Source organism: Cuculus canorus, unplaced genomic scaffold (assembly GCF_017976375.1).
Source record: "Cuculus canorus isolate bCucCan1 unplaced genomic scaffold, bCucCan1.pri subtelo1, whole genome shotgun sequence".
In the NCBI taxonomy this organism is placed as follows: domain Eukaryota; kingdom Metazoa; phylum Chordata; class Aves; order Cuculiformes; family Cuculidae; genus Cuculus; species Cuculus canorus.
The window spans coordinates 310,643-330,971 of record NW_026527860.1 but is presented as its reverse complement, the minus strand read 5'-3'; the positions used below and the strand labels follow the sequence as shown (position 1 = coordinate 330,971).

The following is a 20,329-nucleotide window of genomic DNA, read 5'->3' as shown; positions in this document are numbered from 1 at the left end:
GGCCTCCCAGGATGGCGTTTGGAGACCTCAAGCGTATGACCAGTGGCCTCTGGGCTCATTGGTGTGGAGGCTGCAGACACCGTAGGATTCGCCTGAGAGTGCTTCAAGGGTGGTTTCAGAGATGGTGGAGCTTTTCTGCATAGTGGAAAATGGCAGGAGAAAGAAATAATGCTAAAACTTGTAGCTGGGGAGGTCCAGGCTGGACAACAGGAGACAGAAATATCACTCAAAGGGCAGTGCTGTGGTGCCACAAGTCATCCAGAAGGAGTCTGGATCAGCCCAGGGCTTTGTGTGTCAAGCGAGAGCCGGGGAGGACAGAGAGACCTCAGCAAAGGAAGGTGACAGCAAGGTGGGGCAGCCGGGGAGATGAGTGCAGCCTGCAGGGCAAGAGGCACAGGTGATGCAACACTGTGGGACAGCATGTTGTGGAGAGGACAGAGGGATGTGGAAAAGCTGAAAGCTCCCTACCAGAGCAGCCTTTTCATAACTTTGGTGGTGGCTGTCCTCTCTGCCATGGATGCCTATGAGGAGATGACAAATACTTCCAGCCCTGGGGCCTCATTGCCTCCTTGTCCATTCTCAGGAGGTGTTTTTCCAGGGTCCTGCCCTTGGCATTGCCCATCTCCACATTCCACTGCCCCAGGAAGAGCCATGAGGACTGAGTGAGGGACAGAACGTCCCTTCCTAAGGGCTGGAGGTCAGGGCTTGGCCTTTCAGTTAATGGGATCAGGGCTTGGTCCTTCGGATTAATGAAACACATCCAGATTTGCTCAGCGTCAGAGCCACCTTTACCTTGTTTTCATGGAATCATAGAATAGTTAGGGTTGGACGGGACCTTAAAGATCATCTACTTCCAACCCCCCTGCCATAGGCAGGCACATCCCACTAAATCAGGCTGCCCAAGCCCCATCCAACCTGGCCCTGCACACCTCCAGGGTGGGGTTTCTTGCCAGCCTCTGGTCCCTGTCCTGCTGCTTTACTGTTACCTCCTTGTAAGAGGAAAACTCACGTTTCTAACCTGTAGTGAAATAGATGTAATTCCTATGGATATTTTTGCCACCAGAGGTCAGCACACACCAGATTAAATAGCAGATCAGCTCCTATAAACTAAATTATAGGGGCACGTCCTCAGCATCCCGGGACTCTGAACAGCCACTCTTCAAGGACGCAAGCAACTTAGTTGTGGGGAGCACAGATGAGGCTGAAAGCTTTTTAAAGGATGAGAATATTTTCTCTGCAATCTGGACAGGTTGTTCTGTGTAAGGACCTCTACTTTTTGCACCAGTGGAATGACGTGGAGGATACAAATCATACCTTTATCGTGCAAATTAATTGAGAAACACTTGTAGGGAGTTATAAGAGCGCTCTGTAATACTCACAGAAGCATGGCACCATCAATATGGACTTCACTGGGAAGAGGGTTTCTCATCCCTGCCTGGAGCCGTTTTCCCAAGTATGGTGCTTTCCTTCCTTTTTTCTGGGACACACATTCAAAATGTTCCATCCTTTCCCCCTTTCCCCATGACAACCCTGAACCCACCCTCAAAGCACTGTGCAGGAACAGTTGTAAGAGGTGAACTAAATAGGACTGCTTATACAGTTTGTGCCGAGAAATTTTGAAAATAAGAGGCTTCGTGACAGCAGATGCGACGGGCGAGGGAAGCAAGCGGACGACTCAGTGTGAGTGATAAAGCAAGCTTCGACTTTATTCAAAATCAACCCGGATTATATACCTTAACATTCAAAAGATGCTCTGTGCTTTGTGCTTTGTTATAGTTTATACATGATTAGTTACTAAAACTGTTTGTTTATTAATTCATTGTCCCTTGTTAATTCATTATTGCTATGTTGCTACTTCGAGCTCTGTTTATCTTCTTGCAGTTATATTACAGTTGCAGTTGGGCTCGGTGCTCCATCCTGTTCCCTTGGGAAAGATTCGCTTGTCCTTCAGAAGTTTCTTCTTAGAGATTCCTCCTTGCATGCCTTCTTGTTCTTTTAGTCCGTACCCACACTCAGAGTTTAACAAGGTTTCCATTTATACAATACGTGTCTCACAAAGCTTTTCTATTGAATCATGTCCTTGTTCACTTAACCATTTCCCAACACCTGGCCATGGATTGTGAGCGTGCAGAAGGTCTGGGAGACGCACATCTCACATGTGTGTGGAGGGTCCCTCATCCACCCGCAGTGGGTGCTGACCGCAGCCCACTGCTTCGTCGACACCCAGTAAGGAGGAGCAGGGAACAGGGAGATCCCCAAAACCCCGGCATAGGCCCAGCGCACAGCATCACGGGAGATTCCCAGCCCGGTTCCTTGCAGTGCACCCAGAAAAAGGCTGGGGTCGTGCCACTGCATCCCAGATGCCGCCATCTCCACAGTCCTTGTGGCTCAGGCATGTTAGGGCATAGATGCCCCACAAGCTTTCCTCTTTCCATGGGAAGCAGGAGGCAAGGAGCTGCTGGGTTGCTCCAGCGCGTACCTCTGCTCCCTCTCAGCCCTCTCTCCATCTGCCTTCCAGGAATGTCCCAGCGTGGCGCGTGGTGGCCGGTACCACCTCCTTAACTGATATGGGCCCAGAAACACAACTGCGCTACATCAGACACATCATCGTTCACCAAGGCTATGATAACACCACTCAGGCGAATGACATCTCCTTGATGGAACTCTACGAGCCTCTCCAGTGCAGCCCCTACGTGCAGCTCACCTGTGTGCCCGACTTTTCACTGCGACTCTGGGAGCTGAGAAACTGTTCTGTTAGCAGCGGGGGCGTCACCACGGCCACATGTGAGTTCCCCAAAAGTATTTCTATCCTGGGTGCAAGCTGGGAACCCTGGGCAGGTGGGCTGGGCGTCCGAACACTTTGAGCTCAGTTTCTTGAACGTGTTTTTCATGATCGTTATCAAGTTAAACTGCAAATTGTCCTGCTATTGTTCCATGCCTCCTTAGGAGCTCAAGACATCTACTCAGGCTCGAATCATCCCTGCAGGCCTTCTTCCCTGTCATCTGTAACGCTATTTTGCAGGTCGTGCACCAACAGGCATTACACGGCATTTTCTGGCATGAATTCAATTTACCCCCTTCACACATTCAATCCTTTGCTCTTCTATGAGTCTTTGTTCCAGAAATAAAGCTCCTGGTTTTCACATCAAACTCTTCTTCAGTCCCTTTTTCTCCATTCACCTTCCAGGAATGTCCCAGCGTGGCATGTGGTGGCCGGTATCAACAACTTGGCTCAGGAGGGCCCTGAGGTCCAAGTGGGCTATGTGAAGCGGATCCTGGATCACAAAGGCTATAACAACATCACCATGGCAAATGACATCTCCTTGATGGAACTCCACGAGCCTCTCCAGTGCAGCCCCTACGTGCAGCGCGCCTGCGTGCCCGATTTCTCCCTGCGACTCTGGGAGCTGTGAAACTGCTATGTTCTCCCATCTGGCTGGGGGGATACCACGGCCAGATGGGAGTTCTTTAAATGTGTTTTATTGTCCTGGAGCAAGCTGGGAACACTGGGGAGAGGGGCTGGGGGTCCTGACAGCAAGAGGGAGAGCCAACATCAGCCTGGGAGGACGTCTGCCTCTGGGGAGATGGCAATAAGCTGTGAACCAAAGCAGGGTGGAAGGGAAACACCATGCTGCCTCTATGGATACAAAGCCAAGCACCAGGGAAGGGAGGATGGGGACAGGAAGCAACTGCCGGGTACTCATTCCTGTCTTGCCCACAGCTCCTGGAACACCCCCTGTGCTGCAGGAGGCCCAAGTCCTCCTCATCGACACCCAAGTCTGCAACAGCAGCGGGTGGTACCGCAGGGGCATCCACTCCCAAAACCTTTGTGTGGGATATCCACAGGGCGGCATCGACACCTGCCAGGTAGGAACACGATCCCAGTCCTGCCCCAGCAGCACCGCTGCCTGCCTCGCTCAGCAAGTCTTCCTCCCACCACTGGCTCCCCAACGCTCCTGAGCTCACCTCCCGTTCTCCAACTGCTCAGCGTCCAGCCCGTCCCACAGCCCTGTGACTCTGCCAATGAAGCCCATTCCACGTTCTCCACAGCCCGTAGGTCCAGGCACCAAGCCCGGAACATCCCTCTGCCCCACAGCCAGGGTCCCTGCACAGAGAAAAGAGAGAGCCCTGCCTTATAGTCCCACAGCCACCTCCCCAACCACGTTCTGTCGGCTCCAGCACCGGAGCAGAGCCTTTCTGTGCAGGGAACACAGCTCTGGCAGCTGCCGGGAGAGAGCAGGAGCCAGCCCTGGCGCTGACAGAGCCCCCAGCACCCCCTGAATCATCTCTTCTTCTGTGGAGGAGGAGAGCGGGGGTCCTCTGGCCTGCCAAGATCTCCATGCCGACCACTTCTGGCTGGTGGGAGTGACCAGCTGGGGGAAAGGCTGTGCCAGAGCCCGTCGGCCGGGGTTCTAACGCCTCTACTCAATACTTCCACCAGTGGGTCCAGACCCAGATGGCGACGCCGTCATCGGAAGTAGCAGCTGCAGGTCTTGCATGGTGGCAAGGGCTGAGGAGCAGGGGGAAGGGGATGCAGGGCAGGCTGCATGGTGCCACCACCATGTCCTGCTGGGGCCATGCCTGCTGCTCCGAAGGCAGCCTCAGCTTCCCAGACCTGGTTGGTCCTGCCCACGCTCCTCAGACCACCCACCAATACATTTGTTTGTTTGCAATGTGCTTGGATTCCATTTGATTGTATTCTATGATTGTATTCAGTCATGGTTCTGTTCTATTCCATTCTGTTTCTATTTCCGTTCAATTCTTTGCTGTCCTATGAATCTGTTTGTCTCTGTTCTGGAAATAAAGCTCAGGTTTTCGTACCAAACTCTTCTTCAGTCCCTTTCTGTCTCCGGGGCAAGGCAAGGTCTCCATGTCTTCTGGTCCTGCGCAATGATGCTGCAGGCAGAGAGGAGGACACAAAGGGAAACAATGGCTCCAAAGGATGAACCTGTGCCTGCTCCAAGAGCAGACAGAGTGCAGTGGAAGAAGGGAACACTGGACACAGGGGCTGGAGGTCTGTGGAGACTCATGGAATCATAGAAGGGTTTGTTTTGGAAGGGACCTCAAAGACCATCCCGTTCAGGTTAAACATTCTTCCTAAGATCTCATCACAACTTCCCCTCTTGCAGCTTAAAACTCTTTTGCCTCATCCTATCCCCATCCTCCCTGGCCAAGAGCCCCTCCCCAGCTTTCCTGGAGCCCCTTTCAGTACCTCAAGTCCCCAAAAGGGGTCTTGTGGCACCAAAGATGGGATTTCTGGACCCCAAAATCTGTCTTCTGGCCTCAAAAATGGCACTTCTGGCCCTAAAAGTTAGTGCACTTGCTCCAAAATGCATGTTCTGGACCCCTCAAGATCCATGCTTTGTCCCCAAAAGTCACTCTTCTGGCCACAAAAGTGAGTGTTCTGATGCCAAATAGTGGTGCTCTGGAGCAGAACTAGGTGTTCTGACCTCAGAAATGAACATCCTGCCCCCCAAAATGGGAGTTCTGATTCTAGAAATCAGTGTTTTAGCCCTGAAAATCTGAGTTCTGGCCCCAAAAATCGCTGTGCTGTCCCCCAAATGTGAGTTCTGGCCCAAAACAGTGGTGGTCTGGTCCTAAAACTGGTGTTCTGGCCATAAAACCTGGTGCTCTTGCCCCAAAATGGGGTTTCTGGCTTTACAATTGCTATTCTGGCCTCAAAAGAAAGGGTGCTGGCCCCCAAAAAAATCAGTGTTCTGGCCCAAAAGTCGGTGTCCTTGTGCAAAAATGGGTGGTTTTGCCCCCAAAAATCAGTGTTCTGACCCCTACCATGGGTCTGTGGGCACTGAACAAAGGAGAGATCAAAGGCAGGGGTCTAGGAATGGGGGCTCTGGCCTCTAAACGGCTCTTCTGGCCCCCAAAATGGGAGCTCTGGGCCCAAAAATCTGTCTTCTGGCCTGAAAAATGGCACTTCTGGCCCTAAAACTCAGTGCTCTTGCTCAAAAATGGGTGTTCTGCCCCACTCCCCCAAATATGCGTGCTCTATCCCCAAAAATCACTTTTCTGGCCCCAAAAATCAGTGTTCTGATGCCAAATATTAGTGCTTTGGACAAAAACAGGTGTTCTGGCCTCAAAAATTAATGTCATGCATTCCAAAATTGGAGTTCTGGCCCCAAAGTTCGGTGTTCTGGCCCCAAAATTCGGTGCTCTGGCCACAAAAATGGGAGTTCTGCGCCCCAAAATTTTAGTTCTGTCCTGGACAGAGGGCTGTGGACACCGAGAAAAGCAGAGATCAAAGCAAGGGCTCTGCAAATGGGGACTCTGGCCCCAAAGGGGTCTTCTGGTCTCCCACAATGGGAGTTCTGATCCCAAAAAATGAGTGTTCTAGCCCTAAAAATCTCAGTTCTGGCCCCAAGAATAGGTGATCTGACCTAAGAATGGGTGTTCTGGCCCCAAAAATGCGTGTTCTGGCCTTAAAAAATGGGAGGTCTGGCCCCCGGAATCTGTCTTCTAGCCTCAAAAATGGCACTTCTGGCCCCAAATAGTGGTGTTCTGGTCCTAAAACTGCTGTTCTGGCCACAAAGATTAGTGTTCTGGCCAAAAACATATGGGACCCTGCCCCCCAAAATGGCAGGTTTGGCCCCTAAAATGGCAGTTCTGGCTCCACTCAGGGGGCTGTGGGAACTGCTGAGCAAGGCAGGCACCGGTGCTGCCGGAAGCCACTCTTCCCCCAGTCTGTAGCACTGCATACGGTTGTTGTGCCCCAAGTGCAGCACCCGGCACTTGGCCTCGTTGAACCTCATGCCATTGGCCTCGGCCCAGCAGTCCAGCCTGTTCAGATCCCTTTGCAGAGCCTCCCTACCCTCCAGCAGATCCACACTTCCTCCCAGCTTAGTGTCATCCGCAAACTTGCTGAGGGTGCACTCAATGCCTTCATCCAGGTCATTGATAAAGACATTGAACAGGGCTGGACCCAGTACCGAGCCCTGAGGAACCCCACCTGTAACTGGCCTCCAGCTGGAGTTAACTCCATTGAGCACCACTCTCTGGGCCATCCAACCAGTTTTCCACCCAGGAGAGTGTGCGCCTGTCCAGGCCAGAGGCTGACAGTTTCTGAAGCAGAATGCTGTGAGAAACTGTGTCCAAGGCTTTCCTGACGAGTACAGCCACAGCCCTTCTCTCATCCAGTAGTCGAGTCACTTTGCCATAGAAGGTGATCAGGTTAGTTTGGCAAGACCTGCCTTTCGTGAACCCCTGCTGACTGGGCCTGATCACCCGCTTCTCTTGCATGGGATTCGTGATAGCATTCAAAATCACCTGTTCCATGACTTTCCCCGGCACTGAGGTCAGACTGACAGGCCTGGAGTTCCCTGGATCCTCCCTGCAACCCTTCTTGTAGATGGGCACTGTATGGGGCTCAGCACCCCTCTGTGGGGCTCAGCCCCCCTCTGTGGGGCTTAACACCCACCTGTGTGACTCAGTACCCAGTTTTGAAGCTCAGCACCCAGATTTGGGCTTCATCACCCAGCTATGGGGCTCAGTGCTCATCTATGGGGCCCAGCTAAGGACCGGCCACCCCGACAGCAGCAAGGGCCCCCAGGAAAGGAGAAGTCAGTAACGGCCGGGGCAGGGATCTTTGGGGACAAGGAGAAAGGAAATTGGGGGGGGAGTGAGGGAACTGGGAACGATGGGGGGGCAGAAACGGAGGGCAGAATGGGATGGGGGGCAGAAAGGGTGGGGAGGAGAAATGAGGGAGGCAGAAAGGGATGGGGGGGCAAAAAGGGTGAGGAGGGGGCAGATAGGGGTGGGGGGACAGAAAGGGGAAGGCAGAAAGGGATGAGGGGACAAAAAGGGGGCAGAAAGGGATGGAGGGCAGAAAGGGGTGAGGGTGCAGACGGGGCAGAAAGAGCTGGGAGGCAGAAAGGGATAGCTAGGCAGAAAGACATGAGGAGAGGGCAGATGGGGGGGGGCAGAAGGGGGAGGGGCAGAGGTGAGGACCCCACCGGCCAAAGCCAACCCTGCCCCCACAAGGGGCACAAAGCCAGAACGAGATCAGTTCAATTCACAGACGCTACCAACAGATTTTCTGAGGCACCTCAGATTGCTTTTGCCTTACTCATTCCTCTCACCCCCCTTCCCGGTCATTCACTGTATCTTTTCATTGCATACCCACCAGCCTGCCAAGAGCCTTTAGAGTACTGCCAGGAGTGGAGCAGACATCCTTGGGCATAGCTGGGATTCATTACTCTTGCACGTTCAGCTGTTAACATTCATAGGCTGGGGGTGAGTGCTACAAGGCCTTCAAGGATGTAATTTCTATGAGCTCTGTAGGATCCCTCCACACAAGAAAAGCCTGTGGAAAAAAATGTCACATGTTCTGCTCAGAAAGCCCGAGAGCATGGGGGGGGACAACCAATTTTCTTAAATCACAGTTTAAACCTGTCCTTTGGAAAAAAAAAAGAAAGAAAGAAAAAAGTCTGGCTTTGCTAAGAATCAAGGCAGCTGTCATCTTAGGAAAAACTCTGTGTGAGCACAAGTGAAAAGAAGTATCACCCATCTGCTTGCTTCCCCGAGTACCATCCACTCAGTGCACAAAATGAAAGAAGAGTCCTCTAAAAAATCCTCAGCAAATGATTATGTAGAGGTTATGTTCTACTACGTATGTGCCAGGGGACAGAAAGAAGTTGTGTGAGCAAATCACCAGCTCCACCAGCAACTTGAAATTTCAGATCCTCTAACTTTCCCAGGACTGATTTTGCAGCCTTAGCAGGAGTCTTGTGATAGAATGGTTAATGCTGAAAACTCACACATCCATCAGCTGAGAATTATGGTGCCGTAAAACTGAGGAATAGGCTTAGCTTGGCGTGAATTACTTGGTCTCGCATGTTTGAGGGGATTCTCCTTGGATATATTTGGTGAGAGTGATTGGAGCATTATCCCCAGGGGTCAGTACTGTATCATCTGGAGTGAAATCCTCTATCTCATGGCAATGGAACAAGGAGCTCAAACGAAGCCTTTGTCACCTGCACAGCAACTTCACATGAATCCATGCTGCAGAGGTTTAGGATATTTTAACCCTACTGAAACTGTAATTAGCCAGGAGACGTGAAACTGTTCTCATCCTATGAGAGGAAAACATTGCACAGAATGACTGAAAAGATACTAAGCCTGGATTTCAGATCTTTTGCATCCTGACCCCCTCAATGACCTAACATTTCTATTGCAGTACCCATTCACATGTCTGGACAAATACATTCATAGGATCCATCACACAAATAAATACTTGGCTGGCTTTCTAATTCCCAGATTGTTTTTTTCCAATGATCGTACCAGTTCTACTCTGCAGATCAAACAAACCCCAGATACTGAGTCATTGTAACAGGAAAATGTTCCAGCCAACCGACACAGATGTAGCTCCTTTGGAAATCCTCAGGGATTTCGTGTCTTGGTTTGGGCATGTAGAACTACTGACGAAAACAAATTCCTATAAAAGCAAGGCATTTATCAATCCAAGCTTGTAAGCATTTCCCGAGCCATGATTTGCTCTGCAAGGCCAGAAGCTTTTCCAGATTTCATTTTATATTGTGAACCAAAGTAACCATTTTCACACCATCCCCGTTCACCCAAGTGTTTGGATAGAAACAGACTGGGTAAACACACCTTAGGAATTACTACTGTCAAAATGACCTCGTTGAGCTGTCAATGCTCCTGCATTTCCAATGCTACAGTGCAAACACCAGATTATTGGCTGGCATTCTCTACCAGTGTCTTATTTTTTCCAGTCTCACTCGCTGGAGTTGCAGAAACTCAGCTCGTTTCTTTTCCTAAAACTGAACTATGTTTTGAGCGAACAATTGCACCTTCTTTTGTTTGCACTCCCACCGTCTGATGTATGAGACTTTGTTGAAATTCATAAATAATGACGCTCACCCCACTTGCTGACCTTTTGGGGGCCACAACTCAGATTTTTAGGGCTAGAACACTGATTTGGGGATCAGAACTCCCATTTTGGGGGCCAGAAGGCACATTTTGGGACACAGCCCCCATTCCCAGAGCCCTGCCTTTGATCTCTGCTTTCCTCAGTCTCCACAGCCCTCTGGCTGGGCCACAACTCCCATTCTTGGGGCCCCAATACAGACTTTTGGAGCTCGAACTCCCATTTTGGTGGACAGAACACTGATTCCGGGGGCCAGAACTCCCATTTTGGGGGGCAGGACGTTGATTTCTGAGGTCAGAACACCTTGTTCTGATCATGAGCACCAATATTTGGTGTCAGAACTCTGATTTTGGGGGCAGGAATAGTGATTTTTTAGGGATGGCACACACATTTTTGGGGACAGCACATGGATTTTGAGGGGACCAGAAAACCCATTTTGAGCAAGTGCGCTAACTTTTAGGGCCAAAAGTGCCATTTTTGAGGCCAGAACACTGATTTTTGGGGCAGAACATGGATTTTGGGGGCCAGAACACCCATTTCTAGGTCAGAGCACCTATTCTTGGGGCCAGAACTCAGATTTTCAGGGCTAGAACACTGATTTTTAGCAGGAGAACTCCAATTTTGGGGGCCAGAAGACCCATTTTGGGGCCAGAGCCCCCATTCCATGACCCCGGCCTTTGATCCCTGCTTTTCTAAGTGTCCACAGCCCTCTGGATGGGCCACAACTCTCATTCTTGGGGTCTGAACCAAAATTGTTGGGAGCAGAACTCCCATTTCTGGGGCCAGAATACAGACTTCTGGAGCTAGAACTCCCATTTTTGTACAGAGAACACTGATTTGGGGGCCAGAACTCCCATTTTGGGGGCAGGATGTTGATTTCTGAGGTCAGAACACCTTGTTCTGGTCCAGAGCACCGATATTTCGCATCAGAACACTGATTTTTGGGGCCAGAATAGTGATATTTGGGGAGAGAACATGGATATTGAGGGGTCCACAACACCCATTTTGGAGCAAGTACACTAATTTTAGGGCCAGAAGTGCCATTTTTGAGGCCAGAACACAGATTTGGGGGCCAGAAATCCCATCTTTGGTGCCACGAGACCCCTTTTTGGCACACAGCCCCATTTCCAGACCCCTGGCTTGGATCCCTGCCGTGCTCAGTGCCCGCAGGCCCCTAGCTGGGGCTAGAACACTGATTTGGGGGGCAAGAACACCCATTTTTTGTGCAAGGGCACTGACTTTGGGCCAGAACACTGATTTTTCGGGGCCAAAACCGTTTCTTTTGGGGCCAGAACACCAATTTTACAGGCAGAAAACCCATTTTGGGGCAAGAGCACCAAATGTTGGGGTCAGAACACTGATTTTTGAGGCCAGAGCAGTGTTTTTGATGTCAAAACACGGCTTTGGGGGGGCACAATGCTTTTGGACGGGGGAGGGGACCCTCCCTGCTTTGACCTCTCCTTTCCTCAATTCCCACAGCTCCCTGAGTGGGGCCAGAACTGCCATTTTGGGGGCCAAACCTGCCGTTTTGGGGGGCAGGCTCCTGCGACGGGAGAGGGAAGGAAGCGGACGACTCAGTGTGAGTGATAAAGCTGCGACTTTATTCACAATCAGCCCGGATTATATCCCCGAACATTCAAAAGATGCTCTGTGCTTTGTGCTTTGTTATAGTTCACACATGATTGGTTACTAAAACTATTTGTCCTTTATTAATTCATTGTCCCTCGTTAATTCATTGCTGCTATGTTGCTCCTTCGAGCTCTGTTTCTCTCCTTGCAGTTCTATTCCAGTTCAGCCGGGCTCGGTGCTCCATCTGTTCCCTTGGGAAAGATTCGTTGTCCTTCAGAAGTTTCTTCTTAGAGATTCCTCCTTGCGCGCCTTCGTGTTCTTTCAGTCCATATCCACACTCACAGTTTAACAAAGTTTCCATTTATACAATAGGTGTCTCACAAAGCCTTTCTATTGAATCGTGTCCTTGTTCACTTAACCATTGCCCAACACCTCTGGAACCCCTTTAGATCCTTCAAAGACCCCTCTGAGACCACAAAAACCCTTCCAGAACCCTCTGAAACCCCATTAGATCCTTCAAGGACCCCTCTGGAACCCTTTTAGATCCTTCAAAGACCCTTCTGGGACCACCAAAACCCTTCCAGAACCCTCTGGAACCCCTTTAGATCCTTCAGAGACCCCTCTGGAACCCCTTTAGATCCTTCAAAGACCCCTCTGAGACCACCAAAACCCTTCCAGAACCCTCTGAAAACCCTTTAGATCCTTCAAGGACCCCTCTGGAACCCCTTTAGTCCTTCAAAGACCCCTCTGGGACCACCAAAACCATTTCAGAACCCTCTGGAACCCCTTTAAATCCTTCGAGGACCCTACTGGAACCCCTTTAGATCCTTCCAGGAGCATTCTGAGACCACCAAAACCCTTCCAGAACCCTCTGGAACCCCTTTAGATCCTTCAAGGACCCCTCTGGAACCCCTTTAGATCCTTCCAGGACCCCTTGAAGACCACCAAAATCCTTCCAGAACCCTCTGGAACACCTTTAGTTCTATCAAGGACTCCTCTGGAACTCCTTTAAATCGTTCCAGGACCCCTCTGGAACCCCTTTAGATACTTCAAAGACCCCTCTGAGACCACCGAAACCCTTCCAGAACCCTCTGGAACCCCTTTAGTTCCTTCAAGGACCCCTGTGGAAACCCTTCAGATCCTTCAAGGACCCCTCTGAGACCACCAAAACCCTTTCTGAACCCTCTGGAACCCCTTTAGATCCTTCCAGGACCCCTCTGGAACCCCTTTAGATCATTCCAGGACCGCTTGAAGACCACCAAAACCCTTCCAGAACCCTCTGGAACCCCTTTAGACCCTTCATGGAACCCTCTGAGTCACCAAAACCCTTCCAGAACCCTCTGGAACTCCTTTAGAACATTCCATGACCCTTCTGAGACCACCAAAACCCTTCCAGAACCCTCTGGAACTCCTTTAGATCCCTCCAGGACCTCTCTGGAACCCCTTTAGATCTTTCCAGGACCATTCTGAGACCACCGAAACCCTTCCAGAACCCTCTGGAATCCCTTTAGAACCTTCGAGGACCCCACTGGAACCCCTTTAGATCCTTCCAGGACCATTCTGAGACCACCAAAACCCTTCCAGAACCCTCCGGAACCCCATTAGATCCTTCAAGGACCCCTCTGGAACCCCTTTAGATCCTTCATGGACCAATCTCAGACCACCAAAACCCTTCCAGAACCCTCTGGAACCACTTTAGATCCTTCCAAGACCCTCTGAGACCACCAAAACCCTTCCAGAACCCTCTGAAACCCCTTTCGATCCTTCAAATACCCCTCTGAGACCACCAAAACCCTTCCAGAACCCTCTGAAAACCCTTTAGATCCTTCAAGGACCCCTCTGGAACCCCTTTGGTCGTTCAAAGACCCCTCTGGGACCACCAAAACCCTTCCAGAACCCTCTGGAACCCCATTAGATCCTTCAAGGACCCCTCTGGAACCCATTTAGATCCTTCCAGGAACCCTTGAAGACCACCAAAACCCTTCCAGAACCCTCTGGAACTCCTTTAGATCCTTCAAGCACCCCTCTGGAACCCCTTTAGATCTTTCAAAGGCCCTCTAAGACCACCAAAACCCTTCCAGAACCCTCTGGAACCCCTTTAGTTCCTTCAAGGACCCCTCTGGAACCCCTTTAGATCCTTCAAAGACCCCTCTGAGACCACTAAAACCCATCCAAAACCCTCTGAAACCCTTTAAGGTCCTTCAAAGACCCTTCTGGGACCACCAAAACCATTACAGAACCCTCTGGAACCCCTTTAGATCCTTCAGAGACCCCTCTGAGACCACCGAAACTCTTCCAGAACCCTCTGGAAACCCTTTAGATCCTTCCATTATCCCTCTGAGACCACCAAAACCCTTCCAGAAACCTCTGGAATCCATTTAGGTCCTTCAAGGACCCCTCTGGAACTCCTTTAGATCCTTCAAAGACCCCTCTGAGACCACCAAAACCCTTCCAGAACCCTCTGAAAACCCTTTAGATCCTTCAAGGACCCCTCTGGAACCCCTTTAGTCCTTCAAAGACCACTCTGGGACCACCAAAACCATTTCAGAACCCTCTGGAACCCCTTTAGATCCTTCGAGGACCCCACTGGAACCCCTTTAGATCCTTCCAGGAGCATTCTGAGACCACCAAAACCCTTCCAGAACCCTCTGGAACCCCATTAGATCCTTCAAGGACCCCTCTGGAACCCCTTTAGATCCTTCATGGACCCATCTCAGACCAACAAAACCCTTCCAGAACCCTCCGGAACTCCTTTAGATCCTTCAAATACCCCTCTGAGACCACCAAAACCCGTCCAGAACCCTCTGAAAACCCTTTAGATCCTTCAAGGACCCCTCTGGAACCCCTTTGGTCCTTCAAAGACCCCTCTGGGACCACCAAAACCCTTCCAGAACCCTCTGAAACCCCTTTCGATCCTTCAAATACCCATCTGAGACCACCAAAACCCTTCCAGAACCCTCTGAAAACCCTTTAGATCCTTCAAGGACCCCTCTGGAACCCCTTTAGTCCTTCAAAGACCGCTCTGGGACCACCAAAACCATTTCAGAACCCTCTGGAACCCCTTTAGATCCTTCGAGGACCCCACTGGAACCCCATTAGATCCTTCCAGGACCATTCTGAGACCACCAAAACCCTTCCAGAACCCTCTGGAACTCCTTTAGATCCTTCAAGGACCCCTCTGGAACCACTTTAGATCCTTCCAAGACCCTCTGAGACCACCAAAACCCTTCCAGAACCCTCTGGAACCCCTTTAGATCCTTCAAAGACCCCTCTGAGACCACAAAACCGTTTCAGAACCCTCTGGAACACCTTTAGTTCTATCAAGGAGTCCTCTGGAACTCCTTTAGATCGTTCCAGGACCCCTCTGGAACCCCTTTAGATCCTTCAAAGACCCCTCTGAGACCACCGAAACCCTTCCAGAACCCTCTGGTACCCCTTTAGTTTCTTCAAGGACCCCTGTGGAAACCCTTCAGATCCTTCCAGGACCCTCTGAGACCACCAAAACCCTTTCTGAACCCTCTGGAACCCCTTTAGATCCTTCCAGGACCCCTCTGGAAGCCCTTTAGATCCTTCCAGGACCCTCTGGAAGCCCTTTAGATCCTTCCAGGACCCCACTGGAAGCCCTTTAGGTCCTTCAAAGACCCCTCTGAGACCACCAAAACCCTTCCAGAACCCTCTGGAACCTCTTTAGATCCTTCAAGGACCTCTCTGGAACCCCTTTAGATCTTTCCAGGACCATTCTGAGACCACCGAAACCCTTCCAGAACCCTCTGAAAACCCTTTAGATCCTTCAAGGACCCCTCTGGAACACCTTTGGTCCTTCAAAGACCCCTCTGGGACCACCAAAACCCTTCCGGAACCCTCTGGAACCCAATTAGATCCTTCAAGGACCCTTCTGGAACCCCTTTAGATCCTTCAAGGACCCCTTGAAGACCACCAAAACACTTCCAGAACCCTCTGGAACTCCTTTAGATCCTTCAAGGACCCCTCTGGAACCACTTTAGATCCTTCAAAGACCCCTCTGAGACCACCAAAACCCATCCAAAACCCTCTGAAACCCTTTAAGGTCCTTCAAAGACCCTTCTGGGACCACCAAAACCATTACAGAGCTCCCTGGAAACCCTTTAGATCCTTCAAAGACCCCTCTGAGACCACCAAAACCCTTCCAGAACCCTCTGAAAACCCTTTAGATCCTTCAAGGACCCCTCTGGAACCCCTTTAGATCCTTCATGGACCCATCTCAGACCACCAAAACCCTTCCAGAACCCTCTGGAACCACTTTAGATCCTTCCAAGACCCTCTGAGACCACCAAAACCCTTCCAGAACCCTCTGGAACCCCTTTCGATCCTTCAAATACCCCTCTGAGACCACCAAAACCCTTCCAGAACCCTCTGAAAACCCTTTAGATCCTTCAAGGACCCCTCTGGAACCCCTTTGGTTGTTCAAAGACCCCTTTGGGACCACCAAAACACTTCCAGAACCCTCTGGAACCCCATTAGATCCTTCAAGGACCCCTCTGGAACCCCTTTAGATCCTTCCAGGACCCCTTGAAGACCACCAAAACCCTTCCAGAACGCTCTGGAACTCATTTAGATCCTTCAAGGACCCCTCTGGAACCCCTTTAGATCCTTCAAAGACCCCTCTGAGACCACTAAAACCCATCCAAAACCCTCTGAAACCCTTTAAGGTCCTTCAAAGACCCTTCTGGGACCACCAAAACCATTACAGAACCCTCTGGAACCCCTTTAGATCCTTCAGAGACCCCTCTGACACCACCGAAACTCTTCCAGAACCCTCTGGAACCCCTTTAGATCCTTCCATTACCCCTCTGAGACCACCAAAACCCTTCCAGAAACCTCTGGAATCCATTTAGGTCCTTCAAGGACCCCTCTGGAACCCATTTAGATCCTTCAAAGACCCCTCTGAGACCACCAAAACCCTTCCAGAATCCTCTGAAAACCCTTTAGATCCTTCAAGGACCCCTCTGGAACCCCTTTAGTCCTTCAAAGACCACTCTGGGACCACCAAAACCATTTCAGAACCCTCTGGAACCCCTTTAGATCCTTCGAGGACCCCACTGGAACCCCTTTAGATCCTTCCAGGAGCATTCTGAGACCACCAAAACCCTTCCAGAACCCTCTGGAACCCCATTAGATCCTTCAAGGACCCCTCTGGAACCCCTTTAGATCCTTCATGGACCCATCTCAGACCACCAAAACCCTTCCAGAACCCTCTGGAACTCCTTTAGATCCTTCAAGGACCCCTCTGGAACCACTTTAGATCCTTCCAAGACCCTCTGAGACCACCAAACCCCTTCCAGAACCCTCTGGAACCCCTTTCGATCCTTCAAATACCCCTCTGAGACCACCAAAACCCTTCCAGAACCCTCTGAAAACCCTTTAGAACCTTCGAGGACCCCACTGGAACCCCTTTAGATCCTTCCAGGACCATTCTGAGACCACCAAAACCCTTCCAGAACCCTCCGGAACCCCATTAGATCCTTCAAGGACCCCTCTGGAACCCCTTTAGATCCTTCATGGACCCATCTCAGACCACCAAAACCCTTCCAGAACCCTCTGGAATCCCTTTAGATCCTTCAAGGACCCCTCTGGAACCCCTTTAGAAACTTCCAAGACCCTCTGAGACCACCAAAACCCTTCCAAAACCCTCTGAAACCCTTTAAGGTCCTTCAAAGACCCTTCTGGGACCACCAAAACCATTACACAGCTCCCTGGAAACCCTTTAGATCCTTCAAGGTCCCCTCTGGAACCCCTTTAGATCCTTCAAAGACCCCTCTGAGACCACCAAAACCCTTCCAGAACCCTCTGAAAACCCTTTAGATCCTTCAAGGACCCCTCTGGAACCCCTTTAGTCCTTCAAAGACCCCTCTGGGACCACCAAAACCATTTCAGAACCCTCTGGAACCCCTTTAGATCCTTCAAGGACCCCTCTGGAACCCCTTTAGATCCTTCATGGACCCATCTCAGACCACCAAAACCCTTCCAGAACCCTCTGGAACTCATTTAGATCCTTCAAGGACCCCTCTGGAACCCCTTTAGATCCTTCCAAGACCCCTCTGAGACCACTAAAACCCATCCAAAACCCTCTGAAACCCTTTAAGGTCCTTCAAAGACCCTTCTGGGACCACCAAAACCATTACAGAACCCTCTGGAACCCCTTTAGATCCTTCAGAGACCACTCTGAGACCACCGAAACTCTTCCAGAACCCTCTGGAACCCCTTTAGATCCTTCCATTACCCCTCTGGGACCACCAAAACCCTTCCAGAAACCTCTGGAATCCATTTAGATCCTTCAAGGACCCCTCTGGAACCCCTTTAGTCCTTCAAAGACCCCTCTGAGACCACCAAAACCCTTCCAGAACCTTCTGGAACCCCTTTAGATCCTTCAAAGACCCCTCTGAGACCACAAAACCGTTTCAGAACCCTCTGGAACACCTTTAGTTCTATCAAGGACTCCTCTGGAACTCCTTTAGATCGTTCCAGGACCCCTCTGGAACCCCTTTAGATCCTTCAAAGACCCCTCTGAGACCACCGAAACCCTTCCAGAACCCTCTGGAACCCCTTTAGATCCTTCAAGGACCCCTCTGGAAACCCTTTGGTCGTTCAAAGACCCCTCTGAGACCACCAAAACCATTTCAGAACCCTCTGAAAACCCTTTAGATCCTTCAAGGACCCCTCTGGAACCCCTTTTAGATCCTTCAATGACCCTTCTGGGACCACCAAAACCATTACAGAACCCTCTGGAACCCCTTTAGATCCTTCAGAGACCCCTCTGGAACCGCTTTAGATACTTCAAAGACCCCTCTGAAAAAGCCAAAATCCTTCCAGAACTCTCTGGAACCCCTTTCGATCCTTCCATTACCCCTCTGAGACCACCAAAACCCTTCCAGAACCCTCTGAAAACCCTTTAGATCCTTCAAGGACCCCTCTGGAACCCCTTTGGTCCTTCAAAGACCCCTCTGGGACCACCAAAACCCTTCCAGAACCCTCTGGAACCCCATTAGATCCTTCAAGGACCCCTCTGGAACCCCTTTAGATCCTTCATGGACCCATCTCAGACCACCAAAACCCTTCCAGAACCCTCTGGAACTCCTTTAGATCCTTCAAGGACCCCTCTGGAACCACTTTAGATCCTTCCAAGACCCTCTGAGACCACCAAACCCCTTCCAGAACCCTCTGGAACCCCTTTCGATCCTTCAAATACCCCTCTGAGACCACCAAAACCCTTCCAGAACCCTCTGAAAACCCTTTAGAACCTTCGAGGACCCCACTGGAACCCCTTTAGATCCTTCCAGGACCATTCTGAGACCACCAAAACCCTTCCAGAACCCTCCGGAACCCCATTAGATCCTTCAAGGACCCCTCTGGAACCCCTTTAGATCCTTCATGGACCCATCTCAGACCACCAAAACCCTTCCAGAACCCTCTGGAATCCCTTTAGATCCTTCAAGGACCCCTCTGGAACCCCTTTAGAAACTTCCAAGACCCTCTGAGACCACCAAAACCCTTCCAGAACCCTCTGAAACCCTTTAAGGTCCTTCAAAGACCCTTCTGGGACCACCAAAACCATTACAGAGCTCCCTGGAAACCCTTTAGATCCTTCAAGGTCCCCTCTGGAACCCCTTTAGATCCTTCAAAGACCCCTCTGAGACCACCAAAACCCTTCCAGAACCCTCTGAAAACCCTTTAGATCCTTCAAGGACCCCTCTGGAACCCCTTTAGTCCTTCAAAGACCCCTCTGGGACCACCAAAACCATTTCAGAACCCTCTGGAACCCCTTTAGATCCTTCAAGGACCCCTCTGGAACCCCTTTAGATCCTTCATGGACCCATCTCAGACCACCAAAACCCTTCCAGAACCCTCTGGAACCACTTTAGATCCTTCAAGGACCCCTCTGGAACCCCTTTAGAACCTTCCAAGACCCCTCTGAGACCACCAAAACCCATCCAAAACCCTCTGAAACCCTTTAAGGTCCTTCAAAGACCCTTCTGGGACCACCAAAACCATTACAGAACCCTCTGGAACCCCTTTAGATCCTTCAGAGACCCCTCTGAGACCACCGAAACTCTTCCAGAACCCTCTGGAACCCCTTTAGATCCTTCCATTACCCCTCTGGGACCACCAAAACCCTTCCAGAAACCTCTGGAATCCATTTAGATCCTTCAAGGACCCCTCTGGAACCCCTTTAGTCCTTCAAAGACCCCTCTGAGACCACCAAAACCCTTCCAGAACCCTCTGGAACCCCTTTAGATCCTTCAAAGACCCCTCTGAGACCACAAAACCGTTTCAGAACCCTCTGGAACACCTTTAGTTCTATCAAGGACTCCTCTGGAACTCCTTTAGATCGTTCCAGGACCCCTCTGGAACCCCTTTAGATCCTTCAAAGACCCCTCTGAGACCACCGAAACCCTTCCAGAACCCTCTGGAACCCCTTTAGATCCTTCAAGGACCCCTCTGGAACCCCTTTGGTCGTTCAAAGACCCCTCTGGGACCACCAAAACCATTTCAGAACCCTCTGAAAACCCTTTAGATCCTTCAAGGACCCCTCTGGAACCCCTTTTAGATCCTTCAATGACCCTTCTGGGACCACCAAAACCATTACAGAACCCTCTGGAACCCCTTTAGATCCTTCAGAGACCCCTCTGGAACCGCTTTAGATACTTCAAAGACCCCTCTGAAAAAGCCAAAATCCTTCCAGAACTCTCTGGAACCCCTTTCGATCCTTCCATTACCCCTCTGAGACCACCAAAACCCTTCCAGAACCCTCTGAAAACCCTTTAGATCCTTCAAGGACCCCTCTGGAACCCCTTTGGTCCTTCAAAGACCCCTCTGGGACCACCA

At 50.8% G+C, this 20,329-nt stretch overlaps 1 protein-coding gene across 1 annotated transcript; it reads left to right on the top strand.

Annotated features, from left to right (window-relative positions):
• Window positions 1–2,113: 2,113 nt before the first annotated feature.
• LOC128850856 (acrosin-like) lies at window positions 2,114–5,316 on the top strand (the record flags this gene model as incomplete). Its single annotated transcript, XM_054055869.1, has 2 exons — window positions 2,114–2,215; window positions 2,409–5,316. Coding segments are annotated over 2 exons (558 nt in total), but the record flags the coding sequence as incomplete, so codon positions are not given.
• Window positions 5,317–20,329: the final 15,013 nt, after the last annotated feature.